This window comes from Dermacentor variabilis, chromosome 5 (assembly GCF_050947875.1).
Source record: "Dermacentor variabilis isolate Ectoservices chromosome 5, ASM5094787v1, whole genome shotgun sequence".
Taxonomy (NCBI): domain Eukaryota; kingdom Metazoa; phylum Arthropoda; class Arachnida; order Ixodida; family Ixodidae; genus Dermacentor; species Dermacentor variabilis.
Window position 1 is genome coordinate 161,660,488 of NC_134572.1, and position 20,005 is coordinate 161,680,492.

Consider the following 20,005-nt stretch of genomic DNA (forward strand, 5'->3'; position numbering starts at 1 on the left):
CGTGCTTTTTTCCGTTCTTTCCTTTTTTTCCCTTTATTTATTTATTTCATTTCAGTATATCTTTTAAATATTTTTTTTTTACGAGCACCGGTTTCTGCCGCTAATTCTATTATCTCTTTCAGAGACACGATAGCCCACGACCACCAGCGAAGCAGATAATAGAGGGCTGCTGTGCACGCCGTTGACGCACCAGCTGACACATGGCCATTGACCCGTGGCTGACAGATGGCCGTGTCACCGGCCTTGTGCACAGAACTCCTTTTATTTTTAATTCTACACCCTCGCCGCTAACAAACCTTTGCTCGCTGCCGCACCCACCCGCCTTCCCCCTCTACCCTTTAGAAGAACCACACCTATATATACTGTGGCGGGGAAAGCATATGTCGCCTCGAAAAAGACAAGTCCACTTGTCGGAACCTTGGCTCTCGCTTTCACATTGTTCTCGTTTTGCTCATCGTCATGCACACACAACGCCATCTTTCGAGGTGGCGCCACACATGGTACCCTGCACCCTGCAGGGTACCACACATCGCATATTGGGTACCAGTGCAGGGTGTACCACACATGGTACACCCTGCACAGACTTGCTGAATGAGCAACTTGAGCAATGGTGCAGTGGCTAACAAGTCTGGCTCCCATTCACACCTTGCCGTGGTAGTAGCATGTCTTCTGCACCGAATAGGTATTAGTGAGTAAGCTCATTTTCCTTGCACATATGGTGAACAACTTGTGCTGTTTTCTGGATTTCCTCTGGTTTCTATCATCTTTGGATTTTATTACCTTTCTGTTCAGTATTCTTTGGTGTTAACTATGTACCTTGTGCATTCCCCCTTTTAAGTGTGCTTGCGTGGTGAAGTGAAGCTGCCGCAGGTCTCAATGCAAACGAATGTTCTTGGTACGTACCATTTTCATCTTGCATCCGCTTGATGTGAGTAAATGCCTCTTCGGCTGCTGAAATAAGCCTGGCCCTGCGCTTCCGCACCCTCCGCTCATACTCGTACTCCTCGTAAAACCGATCATTGTGGCCTGATCGCCGTCCAGGCAGAACTGTCTGGTTTAGTGGAGCTTGGTCTTCTTCTGCGACGCCATCAACATCGTAGACCTGTGAACATGAGAACCACACATTTCATTACATGTGCTTTTTTTACTCCAGTACAACCACATGTGGAAACCTAACTGTAGGTGCTCCCTCTGGCGCTAACAGATTCAATGTCATTTAAAAACAAACTGCATAGCTGAAGTGGTTTCCAAAAGCTCATTTCAAGTGCAAACAAGAAAGCAACAGAAAAAGAGGGAAGAGAGAGCAAGAACCATACCTGACAAGATATGCCTAGCTACAGCTTTCAAATTTGAACAAATTTGTCAGGGCTGCTATTCTTCAATGACCTCATTTGGGGGCACTTTGACTTCGGTGTGGGATGACATCTGGTATGATGCCTCACTGGAGCGACAGGAATTCTGTTTTCTCCTTGCCCAATTAATTTAATCATTGCTTCAAGTTGGCAATTATTCTGGCCTTGCTCTGCAATCTCACAGACTCCTGGTTAGCTCGCACAGTAGAGTGACAATATTGGAATAGCATTGGCAACAAGTTCGATTCCCAGACCAGGATGAATTTTTCTTTAACTGCAAAGCTTTCTGAGAAACCTACACGGGTTTCTTTTTTTCTTTGTGCTACTGACAGGTGCACCACAATTTTTTTCCATCAAACAGTGCTTCTTTACATTGAAGATTTTTGCTATGCTGGTTTGCCTTAGCCAATCAACATCCACTGAAAGCAATTTCAGTAAAAGTAATAAATCAAGAATACATGCATATATGTTCTCTGTCTCTAAAATATTAAAACTGCAAACTTCGTGAAAGCAGGAAAACCTGAATCCATGTTGCGGAATGTCTGCTTTCAAACAAAATATAGACTGTGCGCTGAGTGGCTAAAGCAATGAAAGAGAACACAGAAGAACTGGAAAGCAGGCAAGTTTGTTGTGGATCCATAGCTGTACTACAGCACGTACTACTATGCTTATACTACTATATTATTACAGCGGATGCCCTATGTTTTCATCTCTCTTTTGTCTGTGTTCTGTTGCGCTGCCCACACACAGCAATGAATGTGAGTCCAATGAGAAATTTGTGAGTGGACACTACCTCTGAAAGTTTAATTTCACATTGTGCAAGTGTCAATTGCCTTAATAGAAGGTAATAAACTGAACACTATAATGGAATTCTTTTAAACATTCCAACAATACACCTTTTCCATTAATCACACAAAGTTAAATAAAAAGCAATGTTATAATGATGCTGGATGGGCCTTAACTGCAACCTTAATGAGTTCACATTGTCACACTGCAACATTTTTATATGGTGGCTGATGTACACATACTCAAAGATGGAAGAATTATATTGTTACTTTGACGGTGGAAACAAGTATAAAATTTAGGCAAAATGTTGAAGAAATCGAGCAGCGTGCAGCATATCACATAAAAGTTATAACTGAATGTGCGCTGAGGCAACACACAGCGTCATTGATTTCCAGCAAGACAGAAAGAATAAATGTTGTAATATTCTGCATAATATAAATAAATAAATAACATACATATAATAACATAAATAAACAAAACACGAAGTTATTCCTTTTTCTCCCCTACACTCGTGGCACTGGAATAGAACACAGCGAATCGTGCTCAAAATCAAAACCACAAGCAAAGTGAGATTGAAGAAGCATAATACACATGTGGGCTGCTTGGTTCACCACTTCCAGCGTGTGCCATTCACGACTTGGTTCATGAACAAGACTTAAGCAGAAAACAGCACGGTGCCGTCATCTGTCCCTTCCTTAATTATGTCCAGTTCTTTTGCTGTGTTTTCTGCTTCAAAATGAAGAAGCAGTCTTAATTCCTTTTTGACTTGATGGTGCAAAGGGGAAATTAACTTGCCTTGAAAGCCTGCTGCTGCTGCTGTTGTTGCTTTCGGTGGCGACTTGGAACAGTTTCCAGGTAAGGGTTGTAAATTGGAAAATCCTGCATTATGAAAAGAGAAGCTCAGGTTCCAGAAGTACAACAAAGCACACGGCAAAGTTCAAAGTGTGTGTGTGCGTGCATGTGCATGCATGCATGCTTTATTTCCACAAAACAAAATGCAGTACTGTGGAGGGAAAATTGAGAAAATAACTGCTCATGGCAGAAGAACCAGCCCCAAATACCCATAACACAAGAAGAGCAGCAGAGCATAAATAAAGTTTTTGTAATTGCTTAAAATTCAAGCACTATAACATACCATGCATAAACATCACAGATTAGAAAAACAAATCAAGATGCATAAAATAAAGAAGAAAAGAAAAAAAAGCATGACATCTCAATACACTTCCTAAGCTAAGATGATAGCGCACAACTCACATAGGAGAGAAAAAAAGCAAGAATATCAGGAGAACAACACACAATATCAATTTCGTTAACAAGAAGGTCATTTAGGAACCAAGGTAGCCTCAATAAAACTTGGTGCTGGGCTAATTGGTGATGCATTCCTTAAAACTGAAAGCAGCGCTAAAAAGGACGAACACACTGTGAAAAGACGACACAACGACTGTTCGTCCTTTTTAGCGCTACCTTCAGTTTTAAAGAACAAGGTAGCCTGGAGCTCAACATTTGAAATTCACAGTTAATGTTTGATTGTGGTATGTGCCAATACTCTGGACTTCTTGTATTGTAGGGAGCTTCGTGTTGCTTCAAGTTAGCCATACAAGTAATCTCGTTTATACTTTTTTTCTGCTCATTTTTATACGCAAGTACGAAACAGTACTTAAAAGGGGCATTTGCTTTCGGTCTCTTAAGTTCATAAAATAAAGATGCTGAAGAAAAGCCATATGGTTTGTTGCAAATAGTGTGATGAGCCTTCTTTTGCAGAATGTGCAATCTGTTGACTCAGTTCCAAGTTGTACCCCAGACAAGACGACAATAATTTAAATGGCTCAGAAAAAAATGAATTATGTATTAAGTATTTATTGGAATGAGAAAAGCAGTTTAAGGAATAAAGAATTTTCGGTTATGAGAAAAATTCACCGAAAGATCCTACAAATTACACAAGTTCACTTTTAGTGTTGTCCATTATTAAATCTTCCTTGAAAGTAATTTATCTGTTCTTAGTGCAAAATAACAGCACTTTAGTCTTTTCCAAAATAACAGTCAAACTGTTATCAAGTGACCATGTGTGCTTTTTATTCAAAAGTTCATTACCTCTTGTAATCAATTTGGCAGGGCAGCTAGATAAAAAGAATAACACAGTGTCATTGGCATAGACTACATAGCATGGATCCCCATCAATGTTTGCTAGATCATTAACTAAAACATTGCCCTGCATGATCTAGTGAAATTACGGCTTATTTACAAACTACCACAGTTATGTGCAGTTACATGAATAACCTAACCAAACTTATATATAAGCAGCTACTACGTTTCAACAGAAGAATTGCTCACAGACCTTTGTGTAATATTGTACAACTGTGATCAAGAGTGATCAACCAAGGAAGGTTGCTGGAGCCAACGTTCTGACCAGGGGGTCTACGTTTTCGTTAGGTTAGGGCAAGCAACCTGATGAAGACAAGGCCCCTTCTCAAAACATTAATTGGCTCCAGTGGCATTTGTTGTTCTACAAGAGTTGTACATTTAAACCCTCCACTTTCCTGTTAACTTCTGTCTTGTCTTGGACTGCAAAACTGTGGCAGGTTGCAACTGACAATCAGCCAAACCTTGGCTAATGAGGCCCACATAACTGGGAGATGAGCAAAACGAAAACAAGGTAAAAGCAGGAGCCAATGTTAGGAGTGGACTTGTCTTTTTCAAGGCCCTGAAAAAGGCAAGTCCACTTGTCGAAACATTGGCTCTCGCTTATTTTGGCTCTTGTTTTGCTCATTGTCTTGAATTTGCATCTACCGCCTTCCTCATGTTTTCCCCACATAATCGGGGTTATATAAATGCATTCAGCTTATCAGATGCTTAGCTTAGCTGAAATTACCCAAAATATAAGGCAATGCAAAGTGAAAGAGTACTGTTTAATAAACCAGGCATAGAGCACACTAAGGTGAAGAAGGAACAGCAAGAAAATAAATTATACAGCACTCTACAAATAAATTCCTTAATTTGTGTACAATGCAGTATCAAAAGGAAGTACCAGCCATTTATATTAGTCGCTGTAGTTTTCATAATTTGTGCAACTGCTCTAAACAGAGTGTTCCTAGCGTTTGTGAAAAAAGGTTAATAGCCCTCATGGTAGCAAGAATTCAAGCCATGACCAGTACAATCGTTTAGCTAAATGTTTGATGTGCAAGTGCTTTTGCAACTTAGCGTTGCCTCTCCAAGTCGGGAGGTTTGACTAATTGGTGAGGTTTAACACACAAAAACCAATGCAAGGCTTACAAGCGTCTTTGTGGCAGAGAAGTGTGGATTGATTTTAACTGCTTGGGGTTTTTTACCACGCAGCCAAAGGTCTCATTACATGAACGCCTTTGCTTTTTGCCCCTGTGGCTTAAAGATGCCCACTATCCTTGGTTAAACATTTTCATGCCTATTGCATGTAGCAGTCATTATTGTACCAACTGTCAAAGTCTGATCATTCCTCCCTGAATTCTCAAGCCCAAAGGAAACACATTCGTTTGTGCAGTACTGTACTGGTGAGAGAGAGGGTGACTGTGGAGAGAAAGAGGCATTATTTTCTACAGCCCTTTCAAGAGCACAGATCAGCACGACTGAATTCCATGCAGCATTGTTTTTCACCACCTCGGGGGTGGCTTCCCATACGCAAGGGGCTGACAGATATTTTGATTATAATAGCTCATTTTGAAGAGGGCACAAATGGATTTGAGCATTCTGAATGAACAAGTGATCATAACAATATCTGTTGCACTGGAGTGCATAACAATGCAGGGAACCCACAAGATATTAAAAATATAGATGTGCGTGTGGCTTTCAATTATGCCAGCACCATTCTCATTCAAAAACTGAGATGACTCTCGGCGACCTCACATGTGGAATTTTCTGCAATCTCAATATTTCATATGCCAAATTATCAATCATCCATGTGTAGCGACGGTCAAGTAAAGGTCGTTCAAATATATATATATATCATAAGATGCCAACAAACAAGGACACCAAGGACAAAACAGGGGAAATCGCTTGTACTTGCTAATTGAATAACAGAAATGATAAATTATGGAAATGAAAGTGGATGAAAAAGCAACTTATCACAGGTGGGGAACAATCACAAGTCTTCGCATTACGCATGCGATGCTCTACCAATTGAGCTACTGCAGCACAGTTCTGCCATCCACTTTCTGGGGTATTCGCGTGCTACTGTAACTAGAACTAACCTTGGGAGTGTCAGCCAGCGCCACCACTCACAAACCTTGGCAGCGGATGTGGAACATCCTTTCTGCAGCAGGCGTCATGAGTATGTGATCTTTTTGGCTGAAGGCAACTGGTCAATAAACCCACACGTGCTACCTGAAGGCATCAATGTTGCCGAATTCGAGACACTCGTCATGTAATGAATGAGAAGAAAGGGTTAACCGAGGGGCCTGATTTTATTATTCATAGCACAAGAAGCCAACAAACAAAGACACCAAGGACAGAACAGGGGAAATTACTTGTACTTACTAACTGAATTAAAGAAATGATAAAATAATAGAAATGAAAGTGGATGAAAAAAAAACTTGCCGCAGGTGGGTAACAATCCTACGTCTTCGCATTACACATGCAATGCTATACCACTTGAGCTACCGCGGCGCCGTTCTCCCACCCATTTTCTGGGGTATTTATGTGTTACTACATATATACATACATATATATATATTGTCGACGACCTCCTTCGCTCTTGCTTCACGTCCCACAAGTTCATGACGGCTTACCATCCACAGACAAATGGACTTACCGAGCGTCTCAATCGTACACTCACGGACATGCTATCAATGCTCATGTCTGACGATCACTGGGATTCGGACTGCACATTACCCTTCGTGACGTTTGCATACAATTCGTCGCGTCACAATATCACTGGTTTTTCTCCGTTCTATCTACTATATGGCCGTGACCCACTCCTACCTCTTGACCTGCTGCTCCCTTCTTATGCCAACACTACCATGTCCTATGCTCACAAGGCCATTGTTCGCGCAGCCACAGCACGTCACATTGCCCGTGACCGTCTTCTAGCGCCTCGGGCTATCCAAAAGCATTGTTACGACAGTCGTCGTCGGAATGTTCATTTCAGCCCTGGGTCACTTGACCTGCTTTGGTTACCCTCCCGTCGCGTCGGCCTTTGCAAAAAACTGCTGCCGCGATACGTCGGGCCATACCGAGTTCTTTGCCAAGTCACCAGACTCACATATGACATATCACCTGTGACTTCGACGTCTTCTACCCCTCCAAGAAATGATATTGTGCACGTTTCGAGACTAAAGCCCTATAACTCGCCCACTGATTCAACACCCTAGGAAGCATCGACACAATGCTTCTGCCGCCGGGGGTTAATGCCACATACGAGTCTGCGCCGCTGTGAACAAAAAGACGTTGGGAGGTGAAGAGGAGGTTGAAGTGTCTGGACCATTGGTTGATGGTGTTACCCTGTGTTGTGACTTTGGGGTGGAGGACGAAAGACGAACTCGTTACGTGGACGGAGAAGAAACAAAAAACTTTATACAATATTTACAGATATTGGATGATAGCGTACAGATAGCAGTAGGAGCGCATCAGACCGCCTGGGCGACTGCAAGCGACTCTCTGTCCTTACAATGGGCCGGTTCTCCCTTAAATCCCTTCGGCGACCCCTCATCGGCAGCAACCGGTTAGGGCGAATTCTCGTTGCCAAGAACCAGGTGGGGCAGGGTGATGACCTCGCCCACGTCGAATTCTTGATTCGCTGCGGAGAAATGGGAGCTCTCGTCGCCTCGTGGTAGCCACGTGGTGCATGTAGTATGGCAGCTCCCGTCGCCTCGTGGTCGCCACGTGGTGCTCGTAGTATGGCACAACACCTGGCTACTGAGCTACAAACTTCTAACTGTATATATTGTAAATAGATATATTTTCTCCCCGTAACAATGTGTGTGTGTGTGTGTGTGTGTGTGCGTGTGTGCGTGCGTGCGTGCGTGTGACACGAGCAGGGGATTGCAGACGGGAACAAACATGGTCGCCCGAACATTGCCTTTATTCTTCGTTTACCTCTTTCTCTTCTAGTGCATCGTACAGTCCTTGTGCAGTTCGTAACAGGCTTCCCCCATCCCCTGAGAGAGTGCGAGCAACAAGCAACATACGAGAGAACTAGGAGATGCTGATAAATGAAAAATAAAGATGCGCAGCTAGTTTAATTTCACACGTTAGTTCGGTAACCTTATCGGCTTCACAGAAAAGTGCAGCTGCCCGACCACATCTAACACAGCTCTGGTGGGTGAGGCTGGCTGTAGCGTACCGGGCGACATATGAGTGCCCCGCACGTGAATACTACTGGTGTCACAGCGTGTGCCATTGTCGCAAATGAATGAGGCAGGCGTGCCACATAGCATCGGTAGATCAGCTTACAGTTGATGACTTCAGAGACTGAATGGTACATGGTGTGGCCTATACTTGTGTCATGTATGTTATTTGTCAAGTTATTTTGACCTCAGTCCACTTTTCGCGGCTGGTAGACATGTGCTGCTGCTTGGTTCAATGGTTGTTGGACTATCTTACTCGAAAACGGTCCGTATCCTTTGCATCGTATTCTGTGGCTTCGCCGTTGAAGTTCTCGGTATAGGCACAGTCTTGATCATTGCCAAAGTCATCCTCGGCGACGTTTATTGCTGGGAAAATGTTCGTCTTTCAGTTCTGCTTGGGTTGTGTTGGCTTGCACATTGACTTCTTTCTTGTCATCATATCTGTGCTTTCGGTGCCGCTCTTTTTTGTGCTTTCGGCACTGAGGCTGCCGCAACGACATGACAAAAGGGCGCTTCACTAATTACACAGTGCGTGATGCTGCTTTGCGTGTGCGATGCTTCTGCACTGGCAGCATCTTGTTGAAGCATCGCAGAAGGAGGCTTGAGAGTCGCGAAGCAGCCAGATATCTAGATGTATATGGCTCTAACTTGTCTTCACCTTGAAACGTATGTGCGTTGGTGCTGGTACTTGTATTCCAATTTCTTCCTGGCAGTAAGCAAGTTGGCTTCGTTTCATCAGAATAAGTATCAGCTGCACTGGAGATGGGGCGTTGTATGACAGCCGTTAAAGTGTTATGTGACAAGAAACTCGCTGGCGGGCCGCGCGTACAAGACAACAGTGCGAGGGCGTCAAATGTAGAGAGTGCAGATGGTGAGGATGGTTCTGCGGACGTCATCATTACGTGGTATGCGTTTACGCTTCTTCTCAGGATAGTTGTCATTGATCTGGTCACACGTAACTTTGGTTGGAACTGATGATGACCGCTACGTGGAAACTGTGTGTGACTGCGGCAACCCAGTTGTAATGTTTCCAGCTGTTGGATAATGAGGGAGTCTGCAGCGTATACCTTAAATCCACCGATCATCTCTTCCTTGATTTTCTCCCATGATGCATACTTATCAAGTATGTGCATTAGGTAGAAGTGAAATGCCTCACCGGTGGTGTAGTCATTGAAGTTCCAACCTGTTCCAACCACGATACAGCAGATGCACGGCGCTCGAGGAGGCAAAGCCAGTCTTCTGCGGGCCCATCGTCCGCTCATCCAGTGTACTTGGGCATGTCCAAGGCTTGCAGTGATGCGGTCATGATGCTGATCAGTGTCGGTGGTGGAGCTGTGCGCTCTTGGTTCACGCCGTGGTGTTGAGTACTTGCATGATGATGTGAGGCCAATGAGGTGGCTGCCAGGTCTTTATCCTGTCGACTTGCGTGACGCGAGCAGGAGGTTCCGAACGGAAACACACATGGTCGCCCGAACACTGCCTTTATTCTTCGTCTACCTCTTTCTCTTTTAGTGCACTGTACAATCTTTGTGCGGTTCGTTACATATATATATATATTTCTTCCAGTAGCTCGTACAGTAAATAAACAAAGTGGGAGAGAGAAAATAGCAGCACTTGTGACTTTTTCAGGTCTGGTACAAGTCATGAGCCAGCGGGTGTTCATAGCATCTGCTTTTGTTCTCTGTAAGGAACACATAGTTGGGACCCGCCGCGGTTGCTTGGCAGCTGTGGTGCTGTGCTACTAAGCACAAGGTCGAGCGATCAAATCCTGGCTGCAGAGGGCGCATTTCGATGGTGGCAAAATGCAAGAATGCCCATTTCCCATGCATTGGGGGCACATTAAAGACCCCCAGTGGTCAAAATTATTTGGGATTTTGGCATCTAAAACCCCAGAATTCAATTGAATTCAATTCACATTGTTGGGAAAAGGTGGCATCAACTGCACTACTCCAGTTCTGTTGAAGTTGTGAAGCTACACTTTGTCAACTCTGAATATAGCTACCTGAAGATTTTCACTAAAGAGTGCCTTGTATTCACCAGCATAAAAGATATTTTTTCCTTCCCCAAGTGATTTAAGGCACCTTAAGAAAGTGTAATCACGCCAATGCTAGTTGAACTGAAATGACTGTACAGGAAAAACTACAACATACACTCAGAAAAAGTAGAAGTGTCACTTTGACAAGTACAATTCACGTGCCTGCTGATCCCATCGCATGTTTACATTATTGCATGACACAGTGGACAAAACCTCCTACTGTCAAACTGCGTGGCCTGTGAAATTATAAGTTTGGATGGCCTATATCATTCAAACTTGAAAATGAAAATGGTTATTAGAGGTGTACAAATAGTCACTTCTGAGACTGAATTGCGTACAAATCGAATAGTGTCAAAAGTGAATCAAATCGGATGTGAATGTTCAATATTTTTCAAATATTGAGCTGACCACTCTTAATACCAACAATATTCACAATGCTAGCAAGTTTCTGTTATTACACTGCATGCTAATTATGAAGTACTGTTTATTAAAAGCACAAATGGAGCATTAGGAGCAAACAAGAGGTTTGTTAGCATACTAATTACTCATTAGCGAGTGTGAATGATGGCTGCTTAGCCTAAAATGTCTGGCTCCTTGAGTGACATATAGTGTGCTCAACTACGTAACTTGTATTTTGTGTCTACGATGGCTGTAACAATGAAATTTATTGCCTAGTTGATGATTACAAGTATTAAAAAACGATTTTAAAATATTTTCATTTACAAACATAGTAACTATATTCAATCTAAAGACCAAACTGAATAGGGCAATATTCAATTCGTTATTTGAAAGTTTGAATTATTTGCACACTTCTAAGTGTTATAAGTTGCCACCCACCTGATAGTACTTCTCGAGCATCCACACTGCTGCCCTCTGTATGCTGAGCTGCCCGACCGCGTAGCTCCTGCTCTGCCCGTCGGGAGATCGCACAATCTTCACATAGTACTGCGGCTGCAGTTGCCGTATTTCTACGAGGATGACGGCCATGTAGTGAATGAAGAGGAGTGAGTCCACCAGGGACAGAGCAAACTGCACTATGCTCAGGTACGTCAACTCATAGTCCTGGTGGCGTCGCTCGTAGATGCGGACGCAGAAGAAAAGCCAGTAGGAGAAGATGAACACAAAGACAAGGGCCAGCACCACCGCCCTCAGGATGAATATGCGCGGCATTGTCGCCCGAGGCCGTCGAACGAACAGGGCCCAAGTGGCGACCGCAAGGATGAGAAGCTTGAAGGCGAAGCTGATGAGGAGGCCGTCGCACTCCGGTCCACACTTCTGCACTTTCCACTCTAGCATCTCGATTCGTGGTAGTGCCACCATCACTATAGGGGAGAGGAATGCCGCTAAGGACAGGATGCTCGTCAGCACGGTCCCCGCCCACATATGACAGCGAAAGAAGCCTCCGGGTGTGCCTTCAGGTTCCCGGCCGAGTCTCGACACGTCCTCAGCGCTGATTGAGCGCTCGCTCGTGTTTCCCGTGATGGCCGTCGTGTTGTCGCCCCAGTTGTCATCCTGTGGGAGGATCTGTACCTCGATGACCTCATCCCTGCGGTCCCCACCAACCTTAACCTGTGTGGGACATGACCTAGTGGAGCGATGCGAATGCCTTCGGCTGGCACGGTACGAATGCTGCGGGCCGTCGTCTTGTTTCTGCTGCTGCCGCTGTTGGTGGTGCTGCTGGTGGTGGTTCTGGATGTTGTTGCTGTGGTTATGGTGCCGGGAAGACGAGGACCTCCGCGACCGCTCACTAGGGCCTGATTTGACGGATTCGTTGTCGTGTGACATCTTGTAGTTTGGTGGCAGCTGGATCCCACCATGGACGTCCCCCGACCAGAGGGACATGGCCAGGCCACCGGGCCGTCACTGTCAGCCCAGCCGCTACTGCAGCCTCAGCTGCACTCCTGCAGAGGTTGAACAAGTGAAATTGTGTAGCTTCTCCTTCACATACTTTAGGCGTTGTGCTTCACAAACAAGGACATGCTGTAGGTGCAAGACCTTGCGGCAATGAATTGCAATAGCACTTCATTTTAAGAGAATACAAAGGTTATGATGGTAACTGCACAAGTCACAAAAGCAACAAGTCACAAATCACAGATGTGTTGGGACAGATGTGCACAACGTAATTTTTACAGCTGCATACTACAAGAACATTGCACATCAAATGCAATATTTGCAAGAAGTGTACTGAGAAATTATTCTTGTGCATTTTCTTTGTTTCTTTTTTATAGAAACAAATGAACTAACATTCCAATAATTACGAACAACATTTGTTCACCATAAAATTGGAAAAATTATCTATGACAAGCCCTGGGCAGCCAATAGAATACCTTGCCCTACTGACGTCATTAGGGCAATTTGCGCCAAATGGGTAGGGGAGGCTGAAAATTCAGCCAAACAGTGTGCTGTGATTGGCAGCGATGTACATTTTTAAACCCTTATAATAAATTACATGCTTTACACGGGGAACTTAGATGTGTCAATTAATGATTAGAAGGACCTACTCTAACAACTCAGTATGTTTGTACAAAATCGTCAAAATCGATTCGGGGTCCCTTTAAGCTTTGCCTTTAAGAGTGGAATGCCCACATTATTGAAGGATCCCTGACTGCTTCTCATGCTTCCCGGCAAATGCCGCTTATGTAACCGTAATGTTTACTGGGAAACGCTGGCGGCGAAAGCTATGCACGGAGGAGAGCTTTCTGGCAGAAACATGTCCTCTTGGGTGGGCCGATCCCGGAGGTAGTGTACAGCCTCACCAAGAAATTTACATAATTTTCAAGTTTCTGTTATTGCTCCACACTTTCAGTATTTCAGTCTGAGAAGATTTAACATAAAAGGCATGCACTGCCGGTGCTTTGTTTCATAACATTTCTTTGTGGGCTGTCATTCTCAAAATTCTGAGGAATAACTTTGTCAAGAATGTAAGACAAGGTATCAGCAACTTTAGTGATAAAATGTGTGCCAGTATGACCCACATATCCTGCATGTCATATAGCAAGGCGTGGCATATACATATACCTAAATTTACACGAATTTTCACTCACAGGACACTGATGCTGGACACCGACACAGGATTTTCTGCAACATGGGGCTTTAAGGTTATCGCAATAATACAGAGCTTTCATGTTTGATATTCTTGCTCACCAGCTCAAGTTTCCTTGTCTGAAGTGAACCTTCTTTACCATATGAGAACAGAACAGAACCAGCAGATTTATTTTTTTTTTTCACTCTGAAGGTAGGCATTAGCTAAATCTTTTAGTTGCTTTTTTGCACACAGCAAATGTCCTATCCTGAAAGCTCTGTACATTTACATACATGCCTGCAATGCTAATGAACGAGTGAGTTCAGTGATAGATGCCACATACTTGGACAAAATGGGCAAAGCTGTGGCAGAGATTATTAAAAGGTGGGTGCATGACTGACAGTATAAAGGCAGCAAACATAAGATGAAAAGAATGCGACTTTTTCAGAGCAACAACATAGTTTAGGATTCAACAGCTCATCAGCATAAATGATTGAAAGGGCCAATTGAAGCTGCCTCACCTCAAGAGGGGTGCACGCAAAAGTGCATTCTTCCATGGACTGATATATAAATATATATATATATATATGTGTGTATATATATATATATATATATATATGCATGGCACGTACACACCAACCTGCTGACCGTGAGAAATGTGTCATGAGCAACTGAGCAATTCAGTCAACAAATGAAGGCATCATCTGATCTGTCCCTACTTCATCTAAGCATTCGCAGCCTGCAGAACCACTATGACGCACTGCTTCATTTGAATGCATCTCTAAAGTGCGCATTCCATGTGATTGCCTTATTCGAAACTTGGCTCAGTAACTGCTCTGACATTTCTTATCCTAAACTAGGCTACTAGCTTGAAATGACAAACAGATCGAACTTCGTTCTCAGATAAAGTGTGCCCTGTGCCGTTGCATGGAGGTGTAGCACTTTATATCAAAGCATCAATATCTTATTTTGACAGGTGCGACATTGCCATTATGTCAGACTTATATGAAACTTTGTTTATTAAAATTCAACCTGATCGTACCACAAAAGGCTTGCTACTATACAAGACTAAAAAATGATGATAGGTGTCATATATAGGTCACCTCTTAACAAAACAACATTTTTCACAAGAACTCAGAAAGCTACTCGAGACCTACAATGAGACTAACACACGTCATTTTATTGGGCGATATCAATACTGATGTCACGGAAAACTCTACTAAATATTCTTAAACTGATTTACTTGCTTGCGAGGCCTGTTGCAACTAATAACATTTGCCACTTGTATAACAAGCTCGCAACAAAGTACACTTGATCACATCACAAATAGTCATTCATCACCAATATTTGTAACAGGCACCATCTCATGTGACATTACTGATCATTTGCCATTATTTACAATATAAAATTCGACTAATCAAATAAAATCTAAAGGCACATGCTCAATTTACAACAAGAAAAAGATTTTCCACTCTTTAGCATGTAAAAACTGCCAAGAAATGTATTCTGCCGGATGAAACTGAGGATAAATATATTGCACTCATAAACATTTTGCAACGTCACAGGACAGTTAGGGAGACCACTATCATAATTATCAGAGCTAATTACAAACACAAACAATAGATAACTACTTCCCTTTTGTGCTAATCACAAGAATGACATGTATAAACAGTTAAAGCGACAAGTGCATAACGCTAACCTCGAAGCTAGGTAAGCTAGGTATAATCATTACAACAACCACCTAACTAAAATTTCAATATTTCTAAACAAAACTACTTCAATTCAATAACAAGTGAATACTGACAGTAAGGCAACGTCGATAGTTATTGAAGCCCTCAATAAAAGAAAGACAGACAACACTGTGCCAAGAATTCCTGATGATGTTACACTTACAGCTAATAATACTGCTATAAGCAATGGTTTTAATGACTGATTTGCTAACATAGGTACTAGCAAAACAAAATTTTTTTGCAGCAACACGTGTACTTTTCTTTCAGGCGCAAAAAATCTGAATTAATTTTTCCTTCACCCTGCAACTAATGATGAAATTAAAAAATAATTCTTGGATTGAACAAAAAAGAAAACGCAGTCAGTAGGTGACGAAGGCACATCACTTGAACTTGCAAATAACTTCTCTACACTTTTAGCTCAATCCTTAGCACATGTTATCAATTATATTGTTGAAATTGGTTGGTTTCCTTTAACATTAAAGATTGCCAAAATAATTTGTCTTTAAAAAAAGTAACAAGATAAAACTCACAAATTACCAACCAACTGCCATACTGTGAGCATTTGCCAAAGTTGTCGAAAGGGCATTGTATTGTAGGCTCGATAATTTTTTTGAGAAACATAGTTTATACACACTTTATCAATACAGCTGTAGGACGGCAAAATCAACAGAACATGCCCTACTTAATGTTGAAAAAACCAAGTTAAAAATAGAAAATAAATTACTTAAAATAGGTACTTTCGTTGACCTCACAAAGGAATTCAATATACTTAACCTTGGCATGTTGCTAACGAACTTAGAACACTACAGAATATGCAGGATGATAACACTCTTGTCTAAGTACATAACTAATAGAGAGCAATATGTACATGTAAACAGCATGTCATCATTACAATGTACAATGAATAATGGTATTCTACAAGGACCAATTCTAGGGCCATTTTTGTTCTTAACTTACATTAATAATCCACCATCTGTTATATCTGAAGAATGCATCCTTTATGCAGACAATACTAACATATTTATAACAGTGAGAAACGAAAATGTACTATACGGTAAAGCTACGACAACCCTAAAAAGTTATCATTATGGCTTCATGCAAATAAACTTCTTGCTAACACTGTCAAAAGTAACCATGTTATCTCTGTCCCTAAAGACACTAATTTTATGTCTAATAACTCGCTTGTAATGAATAACACGCCATTAGAAAGAGTCAATTGTACAACATTTTTGTGTCCACTTCAACAGGCAGCTTTCGTGCACACACGTGTGCATGAAACAACACTTTAAGATTTAGAGGAATATACCTTATCTTTATAATTACATTACATTTTCCTATTAAAGGGATTGTTAACATCATATTATTCTTTCATACCTTCGCACACTACATATGCGATGGCAATTTAAGGATTAACCTATCAGACAATGGTGAAACCCCTTAGAGCAGCATGGAACACAGCACTACATGCTCTTCTTATAAAAAGAAAATATTGTTTCATATATACTTATGGATTGCTAAACATACAACCCACAACAGTTTGAATCAATTATCATGTTTTACTACTTGCTTATAAATGTTTATGTAACACTGTTCTATACCCGTTAATAATGTTAACATATCACAAAGCCCAGACTATAGTCTACCTCGACTGTACCATTATGTTTACCCTACATATGGACTAACTACGGATTATATTCATTTCCTTACATTGCTGCGAAACTGTGGAACACATTACCATATAACATCACATCATTCACATCAGCTTTATACACAAGAGCAACTTCTTCAAGTTCATCATCTTAATTTACAATAGTAACCATGTTAATGAAGAAAAAAATTTTTCACCTGCATTTGTAATAAAGCCATTGTAATATTTGTATTTGTTTTGCCTTGTAATTCACTTCTAATCATGAAAGAAGGCAAGACATGCAGACACGGACACAAGAGGACCAGATAACATACAGGGTGTTTGTGTAGCTCAAATGTCTGTGGTTCTAAGCTTCACTTGTAATCATTTAGTTAAAAAAAAAACAGACCCCTGCTACAATCCTTTCATGGGCTCTGGGGTCTTGCCTGTATCATTACATGTATCAGAAACCAAAACTGATTGATTGATTGATTGATTGATTGATTGATTGATTGATTGATTGATTGATTGATTGATTGATTGATTGATTGATTGATTGATACTATGGTGCCTTCAGCATTTGTGCAAGCATCTGGTTTGCCCTGCCACAACCAATGTGTTACAACTGCAATACATGTACATGAGCGAAAGACATAGTGGCTTAAAGGTAGCACTATAACACCACTATGTTCACGTACGGCATGTCTTTGGCTTTGAAACACTGAAAGGCCCTTGCTGGTAGCCTTGGTTTATTGCAGCACACAATTGGTTGCTAATTGCAATAATGACAGCAGCGTCATCATCACCAGCAGCAGCATATTTTATGTCCGCTGCAGGACGAAGGCTTCTCCCTGCGATCTCCAATTACCTCTGTCGTGCACCAACCGATTCCAACTAGCACCCGCAAATTTCCTAATTTCATCACACCATCTAGTCTTCTGCAATCCTCTACTACGCTTCCCTTCGCTTGATACCCATTCTGTAACCCTGTAGGTCCAACAGTTATTTAACCTGCACATTACATGACCTGCCCAGCGCCATTTTTTTCTTTTAATGTCAATTACAATATTGGCTATACCCGTTTGCGCTCTGATCCAAACTGCTCTCTTTCTGTCTCTCAACATTATGCCTAGCATTCTTCCATCGCTTTTTGTGTGGTCCTTAATATGTTCTCAAGCTTCTTTGCCAGTCTCCATGTCTCTGCCCCATATGTCATCTACGGTAAAACGCACTGATTGTAGACCATGCTTTTCAATGATAGCCCAAGTAACCATGGATATCCGGCCAACGTCCGATGGGTGTCCTATCCGGATATTCAGACTGTCCGCTGGATATCGATGAATGTCTGACGTACGTCCAAGGGACGTACCTGGGAAATCCAAAGGTAACCGCTTTGCTCGTCCATAGTACGTTGTATTTCAGCAGGGGTAAAATAGAAAATGCACATGCACTTAGATTTTGGGACATGTTAAAGGAGATCACAGTGTCAAAATTAATCCACAGTCCACCACTATGGCTTGCCTCATAATCCGAGTGTCTAATACTTCTGCCACAATGCGATGTGCCATGTGAGGAAATGACAACGCTCAACCCTTTAAGAGGTTATAAAATATGGCACACAACAACATCTCAAGCAAACACCTCTCCCTGCGTGTTCTGTGTACTACGCAGACAAACAACAGTGGTGCACGCAAGGTAGCATTTAACATCAACTCATCACTCTCGTGTTAGTCTAAATGTTGAAGAAATTAAGCTTTAGCTGCCAACACTGCCACTAATTATTGTCAATGAAAGCATCCAGCATGGAAAGCTTCGCTTAGATCGATTATCACAGTGCATGGGATCTACATATTTTTCTTCTATGAATTTCCTTTTCATGATCAGGGTTCCCTATAATTAATTGACCTAGCTAAACGTACTCCTTCGCAGATTCTAGAGGCTGACTGGCGATCCTGAACTCTTGTTCCCTTGCCTGGTTATTCATCATTATCCTTGTCTTCTTCCTATAAATCTTAAACCCCACTCTTACACTCTCTATGTTAAAATCCCCAATCATTTGTTGCAACTCGTCTGCAGTGTTGCTGAATAGAACAATGTCATCGGCAAGCTGAAGGTTGCTAAGGTATTCGTCGTTGATGCTTACTCCTAAGCCTTCCCAGTTTAATAGTTTGAATACTTCTTCCAAGCATGTACTGAGTAGCATTGCAGAGATGGTGTTTCGTTATCCGACCCCTTTCTTTATAGGTATCTTCTGACTTTTCATGTCTAGAATTAAGGTAGCTATGGAATCTCTGTAGATATTTTCCAAGATATTTACGTAAGCGGTCTATACTCTTTGATTACGTAATGCCTCTATGACTGCTGGTATCTCTACTGAATCAAATGGCTTTTCGTAATCTATGAAAGCCATATAGAGAGGCTGATTGTAATCTGCGGATTTCTCGATTACCTGATTGATGACAAGGATACGATACATTGTAGAGCATCTGTTCCTGAAACCTGCCTGTTCCCTTGGTTGACTACAGCCCAGTGTTGCTCTTATTTTGTTGGAGAGCATCTTGGTGAATATTTTATGTACTGGGAGTAATCTAATGGGCCTATAATATTTCAATTCTTTAACGTCTCCCTTTTTGTGGATTAGTATAATGTTTGCATTCTTCCAGATTTCTGGGGCCCTTGCAGTGAAAAGACACTTCATAGAGAGAGCCGCCAGTTTTTGAAGCATTATGTCTCCTCCATCTTCTCCTGCCACTCTTTCTCGTTTCATGTCTTGTGAGGCCCTTCGAACCTGATCGCTAGTTATAGGAGTTTCTGTAGCCTGTTAATTACTGTTTCTCATGGAGATATCCCGACTCCTCTGGGTATTGTACAGGACAGTATAGAATTCTTCCACTTCTTTTACGATATCTTTGAGATTGCTGATGATATTACCCTGCTCATCTTTCAATGCATACATCTTGGTTTGTCCTATGCCAAGTTTCTTTCTCACTGATTTCAGGTTGCGTGCATTTCTTACGGCTTCTTCAGTCTTTCTCACATTATAGTTTCGAATATCACTTATTTTCGCCTTGTTGATCAGTTTTGATAGTTCCGCAAATTCTATCTTACCTCTTGAGTTGGACACTTCCAATCATTGTTG

General features: G+C 42.0%; 1 protein-coding gene across 1 annotated transcript in view; it reads right to left on the bottom strand.

The window, feature by feature from the left end:
• The window catches only part of Vang (Strabismus domain-containing protein Vang), a 214,983-nt gene that overhangs the window by 20,290 nt on the left and 174,688 nt on the right, over positions 1-20,005 (bottom strand). Inside the window, exons 3-5 of the mRNA XM_075693698.1 lie at positions 11,325-12,388; positions 2,934-3,017; positions 904-1,102 (exon numbers count right to left, since the gene is read on the bottom strand). Coding sequence (XP_075549813.1) covers positions 904-1,102; positions 2,934-3,017; positions 11,325-12,329 — 1,288 coding nt within the window. The 5' untranslated portion in view covers positions 12,330-12,388. The remainder of the gene's footprint in view (positions 1-903; positions 1,103-2,933; positions 3,018-11,324; positions 12,389-20,005) is intronic.